Source organism: Corylus avellana, chromosome ca5, assembly GCF_901000735.1.
Source record: "Corylus avellana chromosome ca5, CavTom2PMs-1.0".
Lineage (NCBI taxonomy): Eukaryota > Viridiplantae > Streptophyta > Magnoliopsida > Fagales > Betulaceae > Corylus > Corylus avellana.
Genome location: NC_081545.1, coordinates 16285165 through 16305603, shown reverse-complemented (window position 1 = coordinate 16305603; position 20439 = coordinate 16285165). Strand labels below are relative to the sequence as shown.

Genomic DNA, 20439 nt, shown 5'->3' with positions numbered 1-20439 from the left:
AGTCTGTGGGGCATAAAATCTAGAATCAGTGATGTCTGGGTTTAATATTTGAGATGTAGTTGGGTAACTTATTGGGAAAATGACCTTGGCATAATTTCTTCAAAAAAAAAAAAAAAGTCGATCATTTTGAGCTTTCCACCAAGTAATCGGACCTCTTGCCTCATTAAGCAGTGAGTGTTCGCGTCAAAAAGTGAGAAGTTTGGTGTGATTGATAATAAAAAAAAATTAGCTTAGCTTCGTGGCCTTTTTGTCCCGAGTTAGTAAGTCCTTAGGGGTGTCTTTACACCTAATGCCCTAAAACTGTCTAGTTTTGGAGTCATTGGCTTAACGCTCGATACATGGGTCAATCAGAAAGCTTAAGGGAGCTAAATGCCAATTCAAAAAAAAAATAAAAATAAAAAATAAAAAATAAAAAAAAGAGAATTTTTGCCTTAGTTGTTTTATCCGTTGGGGAGTCTAATGAATTTTGAGTATTGGTCCATGCATGATTGAGATGAGTTTTGAAATCCCATGACTATGTGTTGAGTTCATATACACTAGTTGAATCTTGTAATATCTCATAATTGCCATGATTGAAGCTAAGTTGTAATTTCCTGAAATTGTGAAGATAGTGTTTGTTCTATTAAGCCTGCTAATGAATGAGAACCATGATGGTCATGATATTGCATCCATGGGAACTAAATGGTTGAAAAATGTTTGTGGGTATCATTCTTGAAAAACCCTCACGAGACTTCACTCTTCCTCTAGGGAACTCCTAGGGGCTTAAAAGGCTTGTTGCATATGTTAAATACAACCGTACATCCCACGAAAGATGGATTTATCTTTTTATTTTTCATTTATTTTCTATTTTGTATTACTAAGGGACTAGCAATATGTAATTTGGGGGGTGTGATAAGCGCCAAATGTTGCACATTCAAGCCCCTTAATTTACATATGTTAATTCCTTAGCATAGTTATTTGTTTGATTTTGTTTTGTTTTTGTGTTTCAGGTCTTATTTGATAAACCATTGAAAATTGGGTTTAAAAGGGCAAAAAGCTGGGCATTCTGGATCTAGGATCGAGCCCAGCTACTCCTGAGCTCGAGCGCACTTGCGCTCGAGCATCTGCGGCCAGGGATCAAGCGCATGCTTGCGCTCGTGCGCATAACAGCTAGGCACTCGGGTGGTTTTCAGTCTCCCAATTGGACTGGGAGACTAACCTCTGGTTTTCTGAGGGTTTTTAGGGTTTTCCTAATCCCTATAAATTGGGCTCTAAACATTGTAAACAGACACACCGCTTTCTAGAGTTTAAATTTCAGTAAATTGTCTGTGAAGCTTAGAAGATCATGAGCGGCTAAATCAATTGCAGGGTATTGATGTAACCCTTTCTAAGCACAATGGTTTGATTGTATTTACTTTTTTAGGTTTCAATTTATGCATGTTGATTGTATAACCCTGAGGATTGCTACAATTGATTTTTGTTCTTCATATTAAATGCAATTGCTCTTTAATTCCAATTCAATATTAGTAAAATTCTTATCTTGTCTTAAAAATTATTTTACTATTAATGAACTCAAAGCATTCTTAGTTTCTGTGATTATAAGAGTGATGGCTATACAATGGTTCTTAATTGGCATGCAATTAATCGGGTTAGATAGACCATACCTAAGAAAGACGGATCGTGCTACACCCTAGTTTAGTGTAATTTAGGTAGACAATCTGTGCCAACCGAAGATGGGTTATGCTATTCCCTTGATTGTATGAAATTAATTTCATATGTTTTCTTGTTTAAATGAAAACATGCATAGAATGAATTGCTAGAATTAAATATAGTTAACCATTGATGTGCGGATCATGGTGAAGTCAATACCCTACTCTCTCTCTTATATATTTACTCTTATTTATTATTTTTTTTTTTAATGCACTTTGAAATTACACAAACAATTCAGACTCTTTCGAATTAAGTTAATTTTAATCTTTCGAATTTTGATAATTAAACCCCCTGCAGTCCTTTAGGTTCGACACCCTCAATATAGCCCTATCCTACGGGATTCGTCCTATTGCGAGTGGTAATTTTATAATTGATATTTTTGGTCACAAAAATACCACATCAAGAACTTCGAACCGATCCTGTTGATGGGTAGCACAAAATGATTCGAGTTCATTTTCACCTTTGATTGGGGCGACCAAACTTCAAGATAAAGTTGTCTTTCCGCTGTCAATATCAGAGGGGCAAACAAACATGAATCACTTCATGCTACTCGTCGATAGAATTGCGTAGAAGTGCTGCACAGGCTCGTAAATTTTCATGCAAAATGATTCTTGCTTGTGCTTATCACTACTAGAACGTTTGGGTCGGCCCACAGGTTTTGCTCTAAGCTATAAAAAGTCAACTTCATCCGATTGAGCCAAAATTTTATTAACATGTGCAGAACTTTAAACCGAACCAATCGATGTGTCGCACAAAGTGATTCAAGTTTGTTTCCACATTCAATCAGGGCTACCGAACTTCCAGATAATGTTTTCTTTCAGTCAAAAATATGGGGAGGCAAACAAACTTGAATCACTTCGTGATACTTGTCAATAGGATCACCTCGAAGTTCTGTACAGGCTAGTAAATTTTCGTGCGAAATGATTCTGGATTGTGTGAATAACTACCAGAGCGTTTAGGTCGGCGTGTGAGTTTGACTCATAGTTTTTAAAATTAATCTTCATCCGAGAGGCTCGAAATTCTACTTGCGTGTATAGAACTTTGACGTGATACTTTCAATGGGTAGAACGAAGTGATTCGAATTCATTTCCCCCCTCCCCTAGATCGGCGCTACTGATCTTTAAAAAAAAGTTGTCATTTAGTTGTGAAAATCGGGTGGCAAACAAACTCAAATCACTTCATGTTACCCGTTGATAGGATTGCCTCAAAGTTCTAAATAGCCTCGTAAATTTTCTTATCAAATGATTCTGAGTTTCGCATATTATTACCAGAATGTTTGGGTCGGCCTACGTGTTTTGCTCCTAGTTGTGAAAGGTCAACTTTATCCGATTTGGCTGAAATTTTACAAGCTGGTGCAAAACTTTGAACCGATCCTGTCGATGGGTAGGATGAAGTGATTCGAGTTCATTTTCACCTTTGATTGGGGCTACCGAACTTCAAGATAGAGTTGTGTTTCAGTCGTCAACATCAAGGGGCAAATAAACTTGAATCACTTCATTCTACACGTCAATAGGATCGCCTAGATGTTCTACATGGGCTTATAAATTTTCATGCGAAATGATTCTTGTTTGTGCTTATCACCACCAAAATGTTTGGGTTGGCCCATAGGTTTTGCTCCTAATTGTGAAAAGTCAACTTCATCCGATTGGGGCGAAATCTTATAAGATTGTGTAGATTTTGGAACCGAACCGGTCAATGGGAAGCACGAAGTGATTCGAGTTCGTTTTCACCTTTAATCAGGGCTACCAAACTTCTAGATAATGTTGTCTTTCAGTCGTAAACATGGGGAGGCTAACAAACTTGAATCACTTTGTGCTACTCATCGATAGGATCACCTCAAAGTTCTATATAGATTCATAAATTTTCGTGCAGAATGATTCTCGGTTGTTCAAATAACTACCAAAGGGTTTGGGTGCTCATAGTTTTTAAAATTAACCTTCATCCGATTGGCCCGAAATTTTACGTGCGTGTCTAGAACTTTGAGGCCATACTATTAATGGGTAGAACAAAGTGAGTCAATTACGTTGCCCCCCCCCCTCCCCCCCGCGTCGGGGCTACTGAACTTCCTAAAAAAAGTTGTCCTTCAATCGTCATCATCGTGTGGCAAACGAACTCGAATCACTTTGTGCAGCTCGTCTATAGGATTGCCTCAAAGTTCTGTATAGCCTCGAAAAGTTTCCTGTTAAATGATTCCAGGTTTTGTGTATCACTACTAGAGGCGTTTGGGTTGGCCCATGGCTTTTGCTCCTAGTTGTGAAAAGTCATCTTTATCCGATTTGGCAAAAATCTTACGAGCTGGTGCAGAACTTCAAACTGATCCTGTCGATGGGTAGCACGAAGTGATTTGAGTTCATTTTCACATTCGATCAGGGCTACCGAACTTCAAGATAAAGTTGTCTTTTAGTCATGAACATTGGGCCGGGAGGTGGGGGTGCAAATAAACTTAAATCACTTTGTGCTACTCGTCGATAGGATCGCCTCGAAGTTCTACACACGCTTGTAAATTTTCGTGCGAAATAATTATGTGTTTAGCCTATCATTACCAGAGCGTTAGGGTCAGCCCAGAGGTTTTTCTCTTAGATCTAAAAAGTCAACATCCAATTGGCTCGCAATTTTATGAGAGTGGGCAGAACTTCGAGGCAATCCTAGGCTACTGAACTTTCAAAAAAAGTTGTCGTTCAGTCGTCAATATCAGGTGGCTAATGAACTCCAATCAATTCATGCTACCCATCAATAGGATTGCCTCGAAGTTCTGCATTGGCTCGTAAATTTTGGAGTCAAAAGATTCCGTGCTGTGTGTATCAGTACCGAAGCGTTTGGGTCGGGCCATGGGTTTTGCTCTTAGTTTTGAAAATTGAACTTCATCCAATTGGCCCAAATTTTACGAGTTTGTGGAGAACTTCGATTAGATTCAATCAATGGGTAGAACAAAGTGATTCGAGGTTGTTTTCACCTTTGAAAGGGGCTATCGAACTTCCAGATAAAGTTTTCTTTCAGTCGTAAACATCGGGTGGGAGGGGCAAACAAACTTGTAACACTTTGTGCTACTCATTGATAGGATTGCTTAGAAGTTCTAGAAGGGCTCAAATGCTCTGGTTGTGATAATTACAATCCAGAATCATTTCGTACAAAAATATACAATCCTCTGCAGAACTTTGAGGTGATCCTATCGACGAGTAGCATGAATTGATTCAAGTTTGTTTGCACCCCCACCCCTTCCCCCCAGCATGTTTACGACCTAAAGGCAATTTTATCTAGAAGTTCAGTAGCCCCGATTGGGGGGAAAAACGAACTCGAATCATCTTAAAGTTTATATTTTCACTTTGCAGTTAACTATATAGTTCATTTGCTAATGGGCCTTTCACCTCAAGCTCTAACAAAAGAGAGGTGAAAGGCTTTCCCATAAGGGAAGAGAGCGAGGGCCTCATTAGGGAGAAGGCGAGAGAGCAAAAAGTATTTGTTAGGTTTTAGTTTGGCCTTATTCAATGTTCATTCTTGTATTTCTTGTTGTTTAAAACTTTGGGGAATAGCTTTTGAGGTCTTCAGGAACTGTTTGAAGAAGCTCTCTGTTTTCCACTCAGAAGTGCTGTCAGAATAGGACATTTAATGGGAAGTTACTGTTTTTCCATCAAAAGTGCCGTCAAAACGAGACATGTAACGGGGAGTTATTGTTTTCCTATCAAAATGAGAAATGTAACTGGGAGTTACTGTTTTCTCGTCAGGGTTGCATCAGGATAGAACATTTGACAGAAGCAAAGTTGAAGCTACTATTTTCTCACCATGACAAGACATGTGACAAGAGCAAAGTTGAAGCTAATGTTTTCTCATCACGAACCTCATCAGAACGGGACACGTAACGGGACCAATATTGGACCTATTGTTTTCTTGTCGTCGAAAGGTACGTTAAGACGGAACATGCAATGAAGAGGAGACAATTGTTCTTTCCGTCAGAACGGGACTACTTTCTCGTTAGGACGTGAATTTCTCAGATTCACGAATTTGGCCTTCCCGTCATAACGAGAGTACTATCCTATTAAGACGTGAAGAGGGAAATGTCTCCACTATAAATGGTTTTCCTGTAACTGTTCATTGCAGTCTCTAAAAATATTTTTATGTGCTTTGTTCACTGAAGTCTCCACAAATTTTCTCTACAAGCGCTGAGTCTCGTGAGTTGATGTTGGTATTTTGGTGTGGTGCCTTGTTCATTCAATCTACACAAGATTATGGGTTTGGTTACTTGAAGATGGAAGTCTACCAAAAGGGTTGATGAGGAGATGCACTCGACAAAGATGGTCAGGATGGCGACAAGCTGAAAAGCTTGTTGTTCTTACTAAGTCTAGAGGTCCTCAAGGTTATGAGTATCGTCTAGTCTGTAACTCAGAATCTTCATATAATGATTTCCCGAGTTTGGCTGCCACAGAGTGGTTTTTACATTTGATGTGTTCAAAGGGTTTTCCACTTCGTAAATAAAACTTGTGTTGTGTTTGTGATTGATGTTTTAAATTCCATTGTGCATGCTATGTGTTTGTGTATGGCTTAGTTCCATATTTTTGTTGATTCGGACAATAGGGTAAACACAATCCTAACAACCTTTTAATTGGTATCAAAGCGGGTTCGCTCAGTTTTTGACTAACGTCTTGAGCGTGTTTGTTGACTTCTCTTTTATGGAACCAAATACTTCTTTTTCAAATGCCCCTCCCATTTTTAATGGGATTGATTATGCTCACTGAAAGGTGCATATGAAAGCATACTTAAAGAGGTTTAATGATAACATATGGGTTATTGTTGAAAAGGGATTTGACAAGTGAAGCAAAGAAGACATAGTATATAGCAACTGGAATAATCGTGGGTTAAGTTGCATTTTCAACTGTATATTGTCAGAAGAGTTTCAAAGGATTATTCTTTGTGAGACCTCAAAGGAAGCATGGGATATTATCGAGAAAACTCATGAAGGTTCAAAAGGAGTGAGGAAGGCCAAACTTCAAATGTTGACGTCTCAGTTTGAGACTGTAAATATAAAGGAAGATGAAACATTTGGTGAATTCTACACCAAATTAAGTGAGATTGTGAACTCTATGTGAGGGCTTGGTGAGAAGGTCCCTGAAGTAAGAGTGGTTGAAAAAATTCTTAGATCACTTCCTCCCCATTCTGACCCCAAGATAACTACTGTTGAAGAAAGCAAGGATGTAGAGCTACTAGATGTTGATGAATTGGTAAGTGCTCTTATAACCTATGAGAGCAGGAGATTTTCTCCTAAAGCTAAGAGCATGGCCTTGAAAACTTCCAAGAAGGAAAAGGAAATGATTCGTGAAAGTTCCAGTGATGATGAGTCCTCTGATTCTGAACAAATAGCTTTGCTCACCATGAACTTCCACAAGTATCTAAAACTTGGTAAATGATTTGGAAGAAATTCATCCAAGTTGCCACCAAAAGGAGAATCTCAAAAGGATCCACGAGATAAAGCCTACAAAGACAAGAAAACCCATTTTCCACAATGCTATGAGTGTTAGGGTTTTGGTCAAGGTTGACTATGGAAACCTGAAGAATGCTCACGAAAACACCATGAATGCTCATTAAGTGATGAATCAAAGTCAACTGACTCTAATGATCAAAAAGGAAGAAAGTTGTTTACATGGCATTTCGAGCGACCATTCAAGGTTCCAGTGAGCATACATCTACTGATGTTGATGGTGAGTCATATGAGGAAGCCTCAAATGAAGATTCAATGAAAAGCAGCAATCACCTTGTGTCTCATGACACCCTTGTCAGAAAATGCACAGATGCTAGGAAGAAGTGCAAGGAGCTTTTGAAGCTATTGACTACAGCTGAAGAAGAAAACATTTCTCTTCAAAACCTTCTAGACTCTAGATACAAAACTGAAAAATCCCTAAAGGTAGAAAATAATTCTTTGATTACCAAGTTGTTTGATGCTACCAAAACTTGTGCAAGTTTGCAGGATGAAAATTTGGTCCTGATGAACAGAATGGCTGAAACTAAGGGATCAGAAGATGGTTAGAAAGAGGACTCTAACAATGAATCCCCTTCTTCTAAACTAAATACCATTTTGACCATGCAAAAGTCATTTGGTAATAAACATGGAATGGGTTATGATCAAAGTTTCTACTTCAAGAAATGTGGTAGCTTCTAAAAAATTGATGAATTTAGTTCCTGCTACACATGTTGTGTTAAAAAGTCAGGAGAAAAATGACAAGGGTAGAATTACTAACAAGCCTCCAATGTTTCTAGGAGTAAGAGGGTCAAGTGATCAACTCTCTCATGCTCCCATGAGGAAAAGTCATTTTCTAGGGAAAATTTCCACTTGCCATTTTTGTGGAAAAATAGGCCATATTCGACCACACTGAACTCATCTCTCTCATAGATCTCCATCTAGGAAGAACTCTACTGCTTATGAGAGAAAAACACACAATGACCCCCTTAACCAAATCTTCTCCTTTATAAAGGACATTACCTTTAGGTTGAATAAACTTGAAGGTAATCATGGTCCTATCTAGGCTGGGTTGGGGTTATATGGCTAATTCTCTGTGCTTGTTGTTTATTTTGTGTGTGTTCTAGCTCATGTATTGTGTGTGGGAATGACATCTTTTTTTTTTTTTCTTTTGTTATTACTTGTTGGTTCCACCTGTGAAATTCTGAAGATGTGATTCTTGAGTCAAGATTGCATTTCTCCTCCATGTTTTTATCTTCTATTTCTTTCTAAGAAGAGAGTTGCTTCTCCTGTCTATTAATTTTTTATGAACATTGTTGGTTTGAATTCATTCTTTTGAGATTATTCCTGAGATTATAAACCAACCCACTCTATGTGGGCTTCTTTTCATCTTCTTAATATGGGACCGAGGTGTTACAAACTCCCCCTCTTAAATTCCTGAAGTCCTCGTTAGGGCCACTTCATGCAGTGCTCCGATACCATATGACCTGGCGTTACTAGGTGGCTCTAATACCATTTGTAATGACCTAGGGAAAAGTGCTAGCCACATTTGCGCTATTACTCCAAAATGACTAGTCGATTTGAAACTTCTTTAGAATTCATTATAAAGCCCAGTTTCTCTTAGTAACTAGGCAATGTGGGACTTAGCACCCATAACTATCTTCATAAACCAACCCACTCTGTGGGCTTCTTCTCGTCTTCCCAATATAGGACCGAGGTGTTACAAAATTTCCCTCTTAAATTCCTGACGTCCTCGTCAGGGCCACATCATGCAGTGCTCCAGTACCATATGACCTGGCATTACTAGGTGGCTCTGATACCTCTTGTAACGACCCAAGAAAAAGTGCTAGCCACATCTGCGCTATTACTCCAAAAGGACTAGTCAATTTGAAGCTTTCCTAGAATTCATTATAAAGTCCGGTTTCACCTAGTAACTAGGCAATGTGGGACTTAGCACCCATGACTATCTTTATAAACCATCCACTCTATGTGGGCTTCTTCTCATCTTCCCAAAATGGGACTGGAGTGTTACAAGTATTGTTTAAGTTTTTGCTCAACACTCAAACTGCCAAGTTGAGTGTATCTTGTGTGTCAAATGCTCTTCAACTCGTCCAATTTCTTTGAGTATTGATTTGCTCAAATTCTGTCTTGAAATTTATGTTGAAAATTGATTCTTGGAACTTTATAGAGTGTTTCTTGATGCAGATATGTCTTCCTCGAAAGGAAAGAAACTCTCTAGAGTATAAAAGGATGCAAATCTCAAACCTATTATGATTGTTCAATTTGTGAAGAAGGCTCAAGTAGCTATTGGTCCTACTACTCCCTTATCAAAAATAGCCATTACCGATGGAGAAGATGCTTTTGCATGGAGGTTTCAGACAGGTTTTGATCAAGTTCGTTTTCTGTCAAAGAAGTTCTCAGGATGCAAGGTTATTGTGGAACGTCCTATCACCTTGGAGGATTTTTCTTCAGAAGAACTTAGGTTCATTCCTCTGGTTTTTGAAAGCAGAAAATAGCTTCCGTTCGCTATGCCTCAACCAGCTGTATTTCCTGAAATGGTTCGGGAATTTTACTTGAATGTTCAAGAAAATTGTGCTTCCTCTTCAACCCTTACCACATTTGTCAAAGGAAAAGATATTACACTTGATCTAGAGACTTTGGCCAAGATTTTGAAGATTCCTCATATTTCCAAGAGTCAATTTCCTTATGCTCCTGAGGATGCTCCTTCATGTGAAGAAATGGGTGAATTATTTGGATTCGTTCCTTGGCCTCGCTCATGGAAAGCCTTCCCAATCAAATCCATCAAGCTCCCTAAGAGAGTTCTCAATCTTATTATCAAAAGTAATCTAATGTCTCTGATTCAACATTCAATGCTTTCAACTGACTGTGCTCATCTCCTGTATGCCCTTCTAAAAAATCACAAGTGGACCTTGCCTCAGTGATCATTGATGGCATTGAATATGTCTCTAATGCAAAGGCCTTGAATTTGGGTCTTGGATATGTTGGGGTTATCAGCAAGGTATTTTCTCATTTTTCTGTGCCTCGACGACAGAATGAGGTTGTTGCAAGTCAGCCTTCGTCTTTTGATCAGTTGACTCTGACAAAATCTGAGAAAAGGAGAAGTTCCATGTTTGCTCCTTCCTCAACTGCATCTACTTCAAGTGACTCTAGATTTCTTTCTTCCGAGTAGTTGAGTCAGCTAGAAGACCTTCTTGACCAACATAAGAATTTTATAAGTTTTCAATTAAATGAGCTTAAACAAAGTGTTGGTGAGGTGCAACATCAAGTGGACAAGGTTGAAGCAGCTGTCCAATCCCTCTTAAGCTCTCAAGAGAAGTCTCGTGATGAAGATTTTGAGGATTCTGAGTAATCCTTTCTTGTTTCAATCTTTCCCTTTGTCCAATTGTGACAAAAAGGGGGAGAAATGGGTTCAAATTTTCAAACAATATTTGGTTTAATTTCTTATTTTGGTTGGTGGTTGATGTTGTTGTGCCAAATACTACCTAAATTAATAGATAATATTTAGTATGTTTTACTCGCCAGTGCACAAAATCAAATGATAGTATAGTGCAACAAGTGCGAGGTCGATCTTACGAGGATTGTTGATTTTATTTAGAATTGATTAAAAATATCAAGTTGTCACTAAATTGATATTATGAAAAGAAATAAAAAGATATAAAGATAAAGTAAAGGTAGGGCTTTGATATTTACCACTAATTATGCTCAACTAATATAACAATATGCCAAGAATCCAATCATATTATGAATACCTAATGTTTGCCAACCTAAGGGCATGAGTGTATACTCCTTAAGCTATTGATTTTCCTAAGCAACGAGTTAGGCATGGGTGCATACTCAAACTCTTTTCTTTCTCAAAGGATTTAGCATGGGTGTATACTAAGTTGTTCTTTAAGAAAGCATAAATCTATGGAAATCGACAAACACACGGAACCTAGGGCATGGGTGTATACTCCCGGTTTTTCCATGTTGATTAACCAAAGAATCCGGTGTGGATTTCTTTTGTTACTCTTATTAAACCTAGGACTCGGTCATCCAAATTGATTTAATTAACTAATTCATACCACATGCATATAATGGCCAATCACATACATATGAGGAATTCAAGAAAATAGGAATTAATCAAGTTAAGCAACACAATATGATTATCACAAAGGTGCCAATATTGAAATATTAAATAAACATAATTAGGGCTTCAATCTAGCCCTCCTTAAGAGTTAGTTACACATAATTAAAATAAAACTAAAAATAAAAGGGAAAGAAAGAACCGAAAACCGCTCCTAGAAGTAGCCTCCAATTCCTCTCTCCAAAGTTGTCTCCTTTCCAGGATGATTATTCTTAGGATTTAGAGGTCTATTTATAGGCTTTTAGAAGTTCTTGACACACTAGTAAACCTAGAAAATTCGTAGGGTTTAGTTCTATTACAAGTGGGACTTGGAAAACCCTAACATGGAAGGAAAGGGAGTTTGGCCACAGCTCATTGTTCTCTAGCGCACGGGTGCGATCGATCACAACTCGTGTGCGCTCGATCGCAAGTGCACTCAATCACAGGTCTCCTGCAATCGATCGCACTACCAGAAACTTCAACTTTTCCCAAATTCTCTCTTTAAGCCTAAATCTTCCTGATTTACTTCCTTCTCTTCCAAAAGCCTACAAAAGCATGGAAAACACATAAAAGAACTAAAATAGCATAAATTAACAACACTTGGAATTAACACATATAAGTTTATGGGTTAAAATATGAATACTTTGGCATTTAACAGATGTTTATATGTTTTGTTTAACTTGTGACATTTCTCATTTTATGCAAATGATTATCTATTATTCAAGTTTTGAATATGGTACAATAATGCTTCTTGTGTGAAATTTTAGAATCAGGACAGTGAATGTTCTTGATTGATTTTGGTGAAGTGCAACAATGGTCTTTTGGTGAAGTGTCCCATGACCTAGCACTATGGTATGGAAGGATTGCACTTGGTGTATTCTTGGTATTTAGTTGGTCTTGCTTTTTGATTTGTTGATTTTGGTATTTTGTAAAGTTTTAAACCTTATTTAGGGTTTTGTCATTGAATGGACAAAGGGAGATATTGTTAGGTTTTCGTTTGGCCTTGTTCAATGTTCATTATTGTATTTCTTGTTGTTTAAAACTTTGGGGAATAGCTTTTGAGGTCTTTAGGAACTGTTTGAAGAAGCTCTTTGTTTTCCCGTCAGAACAGGACATGTAACAGGGAGTTACTTTTTTTTTGTTAGGAGTGCCGTCAAAGTGAGACATGTAACAGGGAGTTACTATTTTCCCATCAGAACGAGAGATGAAACGGGGAGTTACTGCTTTCTCATCAGGAGTTATGCCAGGACGGAACATGTGATAGAAGCAAGTTGAAGCTACTGTTTTCTCGTCATGAACCTCATCAGGATGGGACATGTGACGGGAGCAAAGTTGAAGCTACTATTTTCTCGTCATGAACCTCTTCAAGACGGGACACATAACGGGACCAATGTTGGACCTATTGTTTTTCTTGTCGGAAGGTACGTTAAGATGGGACATGTGACGAAGAGGAGACAATTATTCTTTCTGTCAAAACAGACTGCTTTCTAGTTAGTACGTGAATTTCTCAGATTCACGAATTTGGCCTTCCCGTCATAACGAGGGTGCTATACCGTTAAGACGTGAAGAAGGAAATGTCTCCACTATAAATGGTTTTCGTGTAATTGTTCATTGCAGACTTTGAGAAATATCTTTCTGTGCTTTGTTCACTGAAGTCTCCACCGATTTTCTCTACAAGCGCTGAGTCTCGTGAGTTGATGTTGGTATTTTGGCGTGTTGCCTTGTTCATTCAATCTACACAAGATTATGGGTTTGGTTACTTAAAGAAAGAAGTCTACCAAAAGGGTCGGTGAGGAGATACACTCCATGAAGATATGGTCAAGATGGAGACAAGCTGAAAAGCTTATTGTTCTTACCAAGTCTAGAGGTCCTCAAGATTGTGAATATCGTCTAGTCTGTAACTCTGAATCTTCATATAGTGATTTCCCGAGTTTAGCTGCTTCAAAGTGGTTTTTACCTTCAATGTGTTTAAAGGATTTTTCAAATCGTAAACAAACCTTGTGTAATGTTGATGATTGATGTTTTAAATTAAGCAATGCATGCAATGTGTTTGTTATATGGCTTAGTTTTGTCAAATACAGGTAGAACACGATCCTAGCAATCTTTCAATATTTTTTTCTGCGGATAGGGTTGACTAATGAAAGAGGAAACAGAGGAATAAAGGAAAGAGGACATAGCATTTTCAGAAAGTGCTTCAAAGATTTCAAAAGTAGGGTGTCACCATATTTCCTGAATCACTGAAAACATTGATATGTGTGACATGTATAGGAAGTGCACATAAATTTCTGATCTTCAACATCAGGGCCAGACCAAACCGATCCGCTCATAGATTTGACTCTGACAAGTCAAGTTAGTACTCAGCATATGGTTTCTGCAGGTTTACTAGTTACAACCAATATAAGAATTTAGAGGTGCTAGGTAGATGAACAACTACTCCGTTAAGAGCTGCAGCGTATATGTACTACGTCCATAGTGCTGCAGTAAGGCTGATATATTGAACTATTCTTTCACTTTTACTGAAGATTACAGATATAATACATTTAACCAATCCAATACGTGTATGATCAAGAATCAATGACAGTTACAAGTCTAATTTTTGCTATTCAAACAGTGACCGGTGAGGGCAATGAAGTAGGGACCCGATTTTCAACTGGGATTTCAACAAATTCTGAGAGAAGTGCCCGGAATTCATCCCCAGACATCGTTTCCTTCTCAAGGAGGACTTCCACGATCTTGTCAATGGCCTCACGGTTGTTCCTTATGTGGGTCAATGCAATTTCATATGCTTTGTCTGATATCCTCTTGATGGCATCGTCAATGTCTTCAGCAAGCTTTTCTGACATTGAGTTCCTCGCCATCATTCTCATGATGACATCCCCACTCTGGGCTGAGTCCATAAGTGACCATGGGCCAATTTCAGACATTCCAAATGTTGTTACCATCTGCAAACAGATAATCAAATCCCTCCATTAACTTTTTATGGTTAGAACAAAGGAAATGTTCATTTGATGAGTTATTGGCTACAAAATTAAAGTCGGAACCCCCTAGATAAATGCCTAGATAGAAGCGGAAAACCACACTTAAACTGAGAACCAAGCAAAATTGTGTAACCTGTTTTGCCAAACCAGTAATCTGCTGCAAATCACCAGCTGCACCTGTTGTCACCTCTGGCTCACCAAAGATCACTTCCTCTGCAGCTCTGCCTCCTAGTCCACCAACAATTCGAGCAAAGAGCTGCTGCTTGGAGATCAGGGTAGGATCATCAGCAGGAATAAACCAGGTAAGACCCCGTGCCTGACCACGTGGAACTAGGGTCACTTTCTGAACAGCATCATGCCCTGGAGTCAAAGTCCTGCACGGAACAAAAGGATAAAAACATATCATAAATTATTTGAACTCTATCAGAGAACATGTGAAGAAAGGTCACTTAAATTATGCTGGGGAAGACTATGGGCAGAACAGACAGAGAAGAGAAGAGACAAGTGATAGCATACAATACTATGCGAAAATTATGGTGAGCTTTAGAAACTATGGAGGGTTATCAGTGGCACAAAGGTCAGAGAAGACACAAGTAGTTATCAGTGACTATGAAACCCACTCAGGCATTATAGTACCAAATAATGCCACTTCTATGCAAAATTGTAAATAACTTGGATCCTGTTCCAAGCTTGACTTGGATTACACTTAATAAGATTCAATAGTCATGCCATATCATATCTAAATTGTTCAACTTCAAATCCAATTCTTAGGATTCAATTTCAAATCTATTTAATTTAGGCTTCAGAAAGTTTGATCATACTAGCATTAAAAAGAAAAAGAATTAAATGTAAAAATTTAGAAGTTATTATCAATTTTATATAAATAATATAGCCTTTTAACAACAAATAAAGATAAGGTATCACTACATACAAAATATAAATAAGCATGTGTACCCACCCCTATGGGATCGAGCCCATATCCACCTTTTCTTTTCTACCTTCCAGCCCTTGATTTAGGGGAGAGGAGATGCCATTTGGTCTATGGACCATTGGCTATATTTTAAATATTCAATAGTAATATGGTTTTTAACATTTGACACATTTCTTAAACCCCTTTGATTTAAATCCACGCAGATTCTGGTATGTGTGATGAATCCTGCAAAACTTGCACCAGATTGAAAATTTGTACATTCAACTCCTATGGTCACAAGTGCTGCAACTCCTATCACGTATGCCATGTATGGCTGTGTGTATGTGCAAGCAGGTGTCAACGCATGTGGAGAGAGAGGGGAAAACGTCCAGATAGTATATAGCTATGATATATATGACGTCAATATTGTGCAAAAAAAGCGGATTTCTTTTGGGTGGGGTTGGAGGAATTCAGCATATATTTGCTGCAATAAGCAAGGTGGCCGGAGCCTAAAATAATATTTTGGATAGGCAAGCTAGTAGTTGTCTTGGTGGATTCAGAATACACAACTACAACCCCAAAATTCACTGATTCTCCACTTGAAAGGGATGTAATCAAATGTACTTCCATGTCCCTCGAATGCTAAAAACTGCTTTATTTATTGGCAATTAATGCTGTTTATCTGCCCTAGTGGCATGATTACATTTTTTTTTCGTAAGCAGTTGCATGATCAATGCTACCAATGCATATTTCACAGAAGTAAGAGTAACTACATTCAGTGAAAGCCAAAGTGTGGGGATTTGGCATGATCTCTGGTGGGGATTTGGTCCTTAAGAAAGCCTTTTCGGATTTATTTGGTATTGTGTGCACAAAGGTGCTTTTGTTGCGAATCACTTGGAAAATCCTAGAGGTTCCCTTCAGTGGAACGTGAACTTTACTAGAATGACTCATGATTGGGGGAGGTGGATGTCTTTGCCTAGTTTTTTCGGGTGTTGTATTTAGGGAAAGTGAGATGAAAAAGCAGCGCGTCATTGTGGTATATTAGTGTTGTATGGAGAGTTTGTGATCTTCTTTTTCATTGTAGGGTTGCTTGTGCTATGTGGAATGTTTTCTTTAGTTGATTTGCACTGTCTTGGTTATGCCTAGACAAGTCGTCTACTTGTATGCTTGTTGGTCGACTATTGGCAACACTCAAGTGCTGTTGTATGAAAGATGATACCTTCGTGTCTTTTGTGGTTCTTTGGAGGAAAAGGAATGACAAAAGTTGAGTACCGTGAGAGGACTTTGGAGGAGATTTAAGTTTTTATTTTTCAACACCCGATATCTTTGGACAATTGCTTTTGTTTTTCTTTTGGTGATTAGTTTTCATGAACTTCTAGTTCTTTTTGCTTCTACTAATTAGGTGGCTTCTTTTGTATACTCTCAATGTACCTACAGCCACCTTATGTTTTTAATGATATCTTGATTACTTTTTAAAAAAAAAAAAAAAAAAAAAAAAACAGTGATTGTAACTACGTTGTCAACTGCACTATACATTTGCTTTTAAATGGGAATTTGACCATAGCTGCTATTATTTTTACATTTGCAAGGCTTATGAGGAATAACAGAGTCCTTTGTGTAACAAAAGCAAACACTGGTACGGTAACAGTCATTGCAGGAACTGTTGTACAAAAGGATGTATGGATGCACTTAAAGGAGACTGCCAGAACACCTTACAAAAAATATGCTTGTGTTCTTATCAAAAAAATGTTGGGGGAAAGATCATATACAAGTGTAGTGTGCAAACTTTCAAAGTTGAACATGGCCTTGTAAAAATATTATATGGAGGATTCTAAAATAAACAAAACCACAAGACATTTGTTAAGGGTACCCCTTAGAGGTAACCTCGGGAGGTAAAAGGTAGAAGGGAGCTTCTGAACTTAGAATGCTCTGTCAACTATGATGCTAAGGGAGCATCCTCTAGGCGGGGGAAAGGCAAGACTCACACTTTCTAGCATTGAGTGCCTCACGGGGTTTTGGGCTTTGTTGTTTTGTGGGTTTTGGTTTGAGGGCTTGTCGGGTATGAGGATTTGTGGGTGCTCTTGCTGTATCATTTGGGTTTCTTTTGCTCGTTTCGAGCCTCTTGTGTATACTATATGTGTACTTAGGAGCACCTTACTTTTTTAATTAAAAATACATTACTTATCAAAAACAACAAGACACTTACCCACAAATGGCATGCCCAACTTCATGATATGCCACAAGACTTTTGCTTTTCCCATCTGTCATTACTGTACCTTCCATTCCAGCCACAATCCTATCAATTGAATCATCAATCTCTTTAGATGAAATTCCCGTCTTCCCACGCCTACCAGCGAGTATAGCTGCCTCATTTAAGAGATTTGCAAGATCTGCTCCGCTAAAACCAGGTGTTCTCATGGCTACAACATCAAGAGAAACATCTGAATCAAACTTTTTGTTGCTACCATGAACCTTTAAGATCTCCGTTCTTCCCCGTATATCTGGAACATCAACAGTTACCTGCAATAGAGTACAAACTTCAGTACTTTCCCTATTAATAGGAGCAATAAGCATTGATGACATATCCTCACCTGTCTATCGAACCGTCCAGGCCTCAGTAAGGCAGAGTCGAGAATGTCCGCCCTGTTAGTTGCTGCAACAACGATGATACCAGTATTACCTTCGAAACCATCCATTTCTGTCAAAAGTTGGTTAAGAGTCTGTTCTCTTTCATCATTCCCTCCACCAATTCCAGTTCCTCTTTGCCGTCCAACAGCATCAATTTCATCAACAAAAACAATGCAAGGAGCATTTTCCTTTGCCTTTTTGAAAAGATCACGGACTCGAGAGGCACCAACACCAACAAACATTTCTACAAACTCTGAACCTGAGATGGAGAAAAATGGAACACCAGCTTCACCAGCAATCGCCTTGGCTAGCAGAGTCTTTCCAGTACCAGGAGGACCGATAAGAAGAACCCCTTTTGGAATACGAGCCCCAACTGCTGTGAACCTTTCAGGCTTCTTCAGAAACTCCACCACCTCCATGAAATCCTGCTTAGCTTCATCTACTCCGGCAACATCATCAAATGTCACTCCAGTGTTTGGTTCCATTTGGAACTTGGCTTTAGATTGGCCAAAGGAAAGGGGGAATCCAGGTCCACCTGGACCACCCATGCCTCCAGATGAGCGCCTTGAGAGTAAGAATAGTCCCCCAATTAAGATTAAAGGGAAAGCGAGATTCCCAATCAAATTGAATAGCAGAGATCCAGAGTCTTCTTGGGCATTATGTGCCGCAAAGTCAATGTTCTTTTCCCTGAACTTCTGAAGGAGTTCCTGGCTGAGCCCTGGAAGCTGCACGCGAACTCGCTGAACCCGGTTACCCAGTTCAGGAGAAACAGCCTCAACAATAGCTATGGTTCCATTCTCAAACAAATCAACCTTTTTCACTCTGTCCTTGTCCAAATACTCCAAAAACCTAGAATAAGACATCCTGGAGGAAGAAACCCCTTGGTCATCAGCCTTCGCATTCCCACTTCCCAGTAAAGCAGGCACACCAACTCCAACATTTCCAAGCAACAACTTTAGAAAGTCTCTTCTTCGTTCATGGTGCATCTGGTCCAAAGATGCCTTTGCAAAAACTACTTTCGAGGCCTTACGAAATGATGGAAGGCGTGGAAAAGGAAAGACCAACTTCCCATAGATATCTTTGCTCAAACTTGTTTTTGCACTCTGGGTAGAGAAACTATTCCCCACAAGGCACGCGGATGATGCTGCCATCCCTGAAACCAGAAAAAGGAATTAAAATCTAAGAGAAAATAACACTGGTATTAGTGCTATATATAAACATGAATTTTATAAACGATAACATATAGAATAAGATTAAGCAGTCTAGTCAATGTGCATGAGAACAAACATTGACTTTGAGAAAACCATGCAAGGAAGAGGGAGCTTAGGTTAGAAGCAACATGGACAGCTAATGGAAGCTATCCGACAGGTGCTTAATACTTTCAAGAAAGGAGACATATCTTTTACTTAAAGAACAAAATTCATTATAGATTACCATGACAAGAGTGAAATTAAAAACAGTTCAAGATTTTTTTTTGATAAGTAAGAATTACTTGATTTATACCGTCTGAACAGTTCAAGATTTTATGACAAGAAAATCAAGGGACAGGAAGTCTTTCATCTACAATTTAGTATTTCCAATAAACAAAAAGAGAAATAAACAACCACAACAAAAAGATGCCTTACACAGACAAGTTTCTATACAAGGCAAACCGAAGAGTATATCAACACAACCTCAAAACTTATGATACCTGGAACCTATCCATTAATGTGTATTTTCAACAACATAGAACTTTATTTTTCTTGTTCTTAATACTATCAGTTTATATTGATACCACCATTCTTTTTCATCTTCCTTTATCCTAAAAGTGCTCATTCATTTTTTTTTTTTTTTTTCCTAAAAAAAAAAAAAAAAAAAAAAAAACTTGAAATTAAATGCTAGAAAACTCAAATCAATTCAGCACCAATATATAGCACAAAAGGAAAACAAAACTTGGAACCTCATAACAAACAGGTTGGGGTTAAGGTCCTGAGTGGAAGATTCCAAGTGTTCTTTCCTTTTCCTCTCCTACAGTAGTATCTCAGATACCATACATAGGAATTAAAAATCAACTTCTGCAAATCATTCAATTTATACTTTTTATATACTTACGATTTTCTTGCGTAGATTTCTTATACACTATGTAATGATATGTATTTTGAAATTTCATTTCATTCTCTAAACCACTAATATACACATATCTATACAAGCAATTCTGCCACCACAAAAAGCTTGAAATTTGAAATATGGAGAGCTGGGAGAAATCATACACTGATACACACCACCAAACACAAACCGAACTGAAACAACAAAAAAGAAAAAAAAAAAAACATGATCTTTTGCTCCTGATTGTAGCTCTCCATTACCCACAAATAATTTGACCACAAAAATGAGATTTAACGACAATTCGAGTAAACTGAAGCCATAAATAGCATGAAGAAAATATTTTTTCTCTTGTCAAAAATGAAAAAGAAAGATGAAACAATCTGATTATAAACCCATTTAAGATAAGAATAGAAATTGAGAGAAAAGAGAAGCAGAAGGGTGTACCTTGAAGCAGAGGGATTGGGAGTGGAGCAAGTATGCGTGTATCTGCGTTAGATAACAAGCTCTGGCCTTTTGGAAGCAGAGAGGACCTTTGGGGCGTAGAGGGAGAGTTGAGTGTAATTTAGAGGGACTGGATGTG

At 38.3% G+C, this 20439-nt stretch overlaps 1 protein-coding gene across 1 annotated transcript; it reads right to left on the bottom strand.

The window, feature by feature from the left end:
- Positions 1-13677: 13677 nt before the first annotated feature.
- LOC132180782 (ATP-dependent zinc metalloprotease FTSH 2, chloroplastic) lies at positions 13678-20439 on the bottom strand. Its single transcript, XM_059593726.1, has 5 exons — positions 20304-20439; positions 17738-18927; positions 17353-17666; positions 14370-14610; positions 13678-14200 (listed from the first exon to the last, which is right to left on the bottom strand). The coding sequence occupies exons 2-5, from the start codon at positions 18923-18925 to the stop codon at positions 13862-13864; spliced, it is 2082 nt and encodes a 693-aa protein (XP_059449709.1). The 5' UTR covers positions 18926-18927; positions 20304-20439; the 3' UTR covers positions 13678-13861.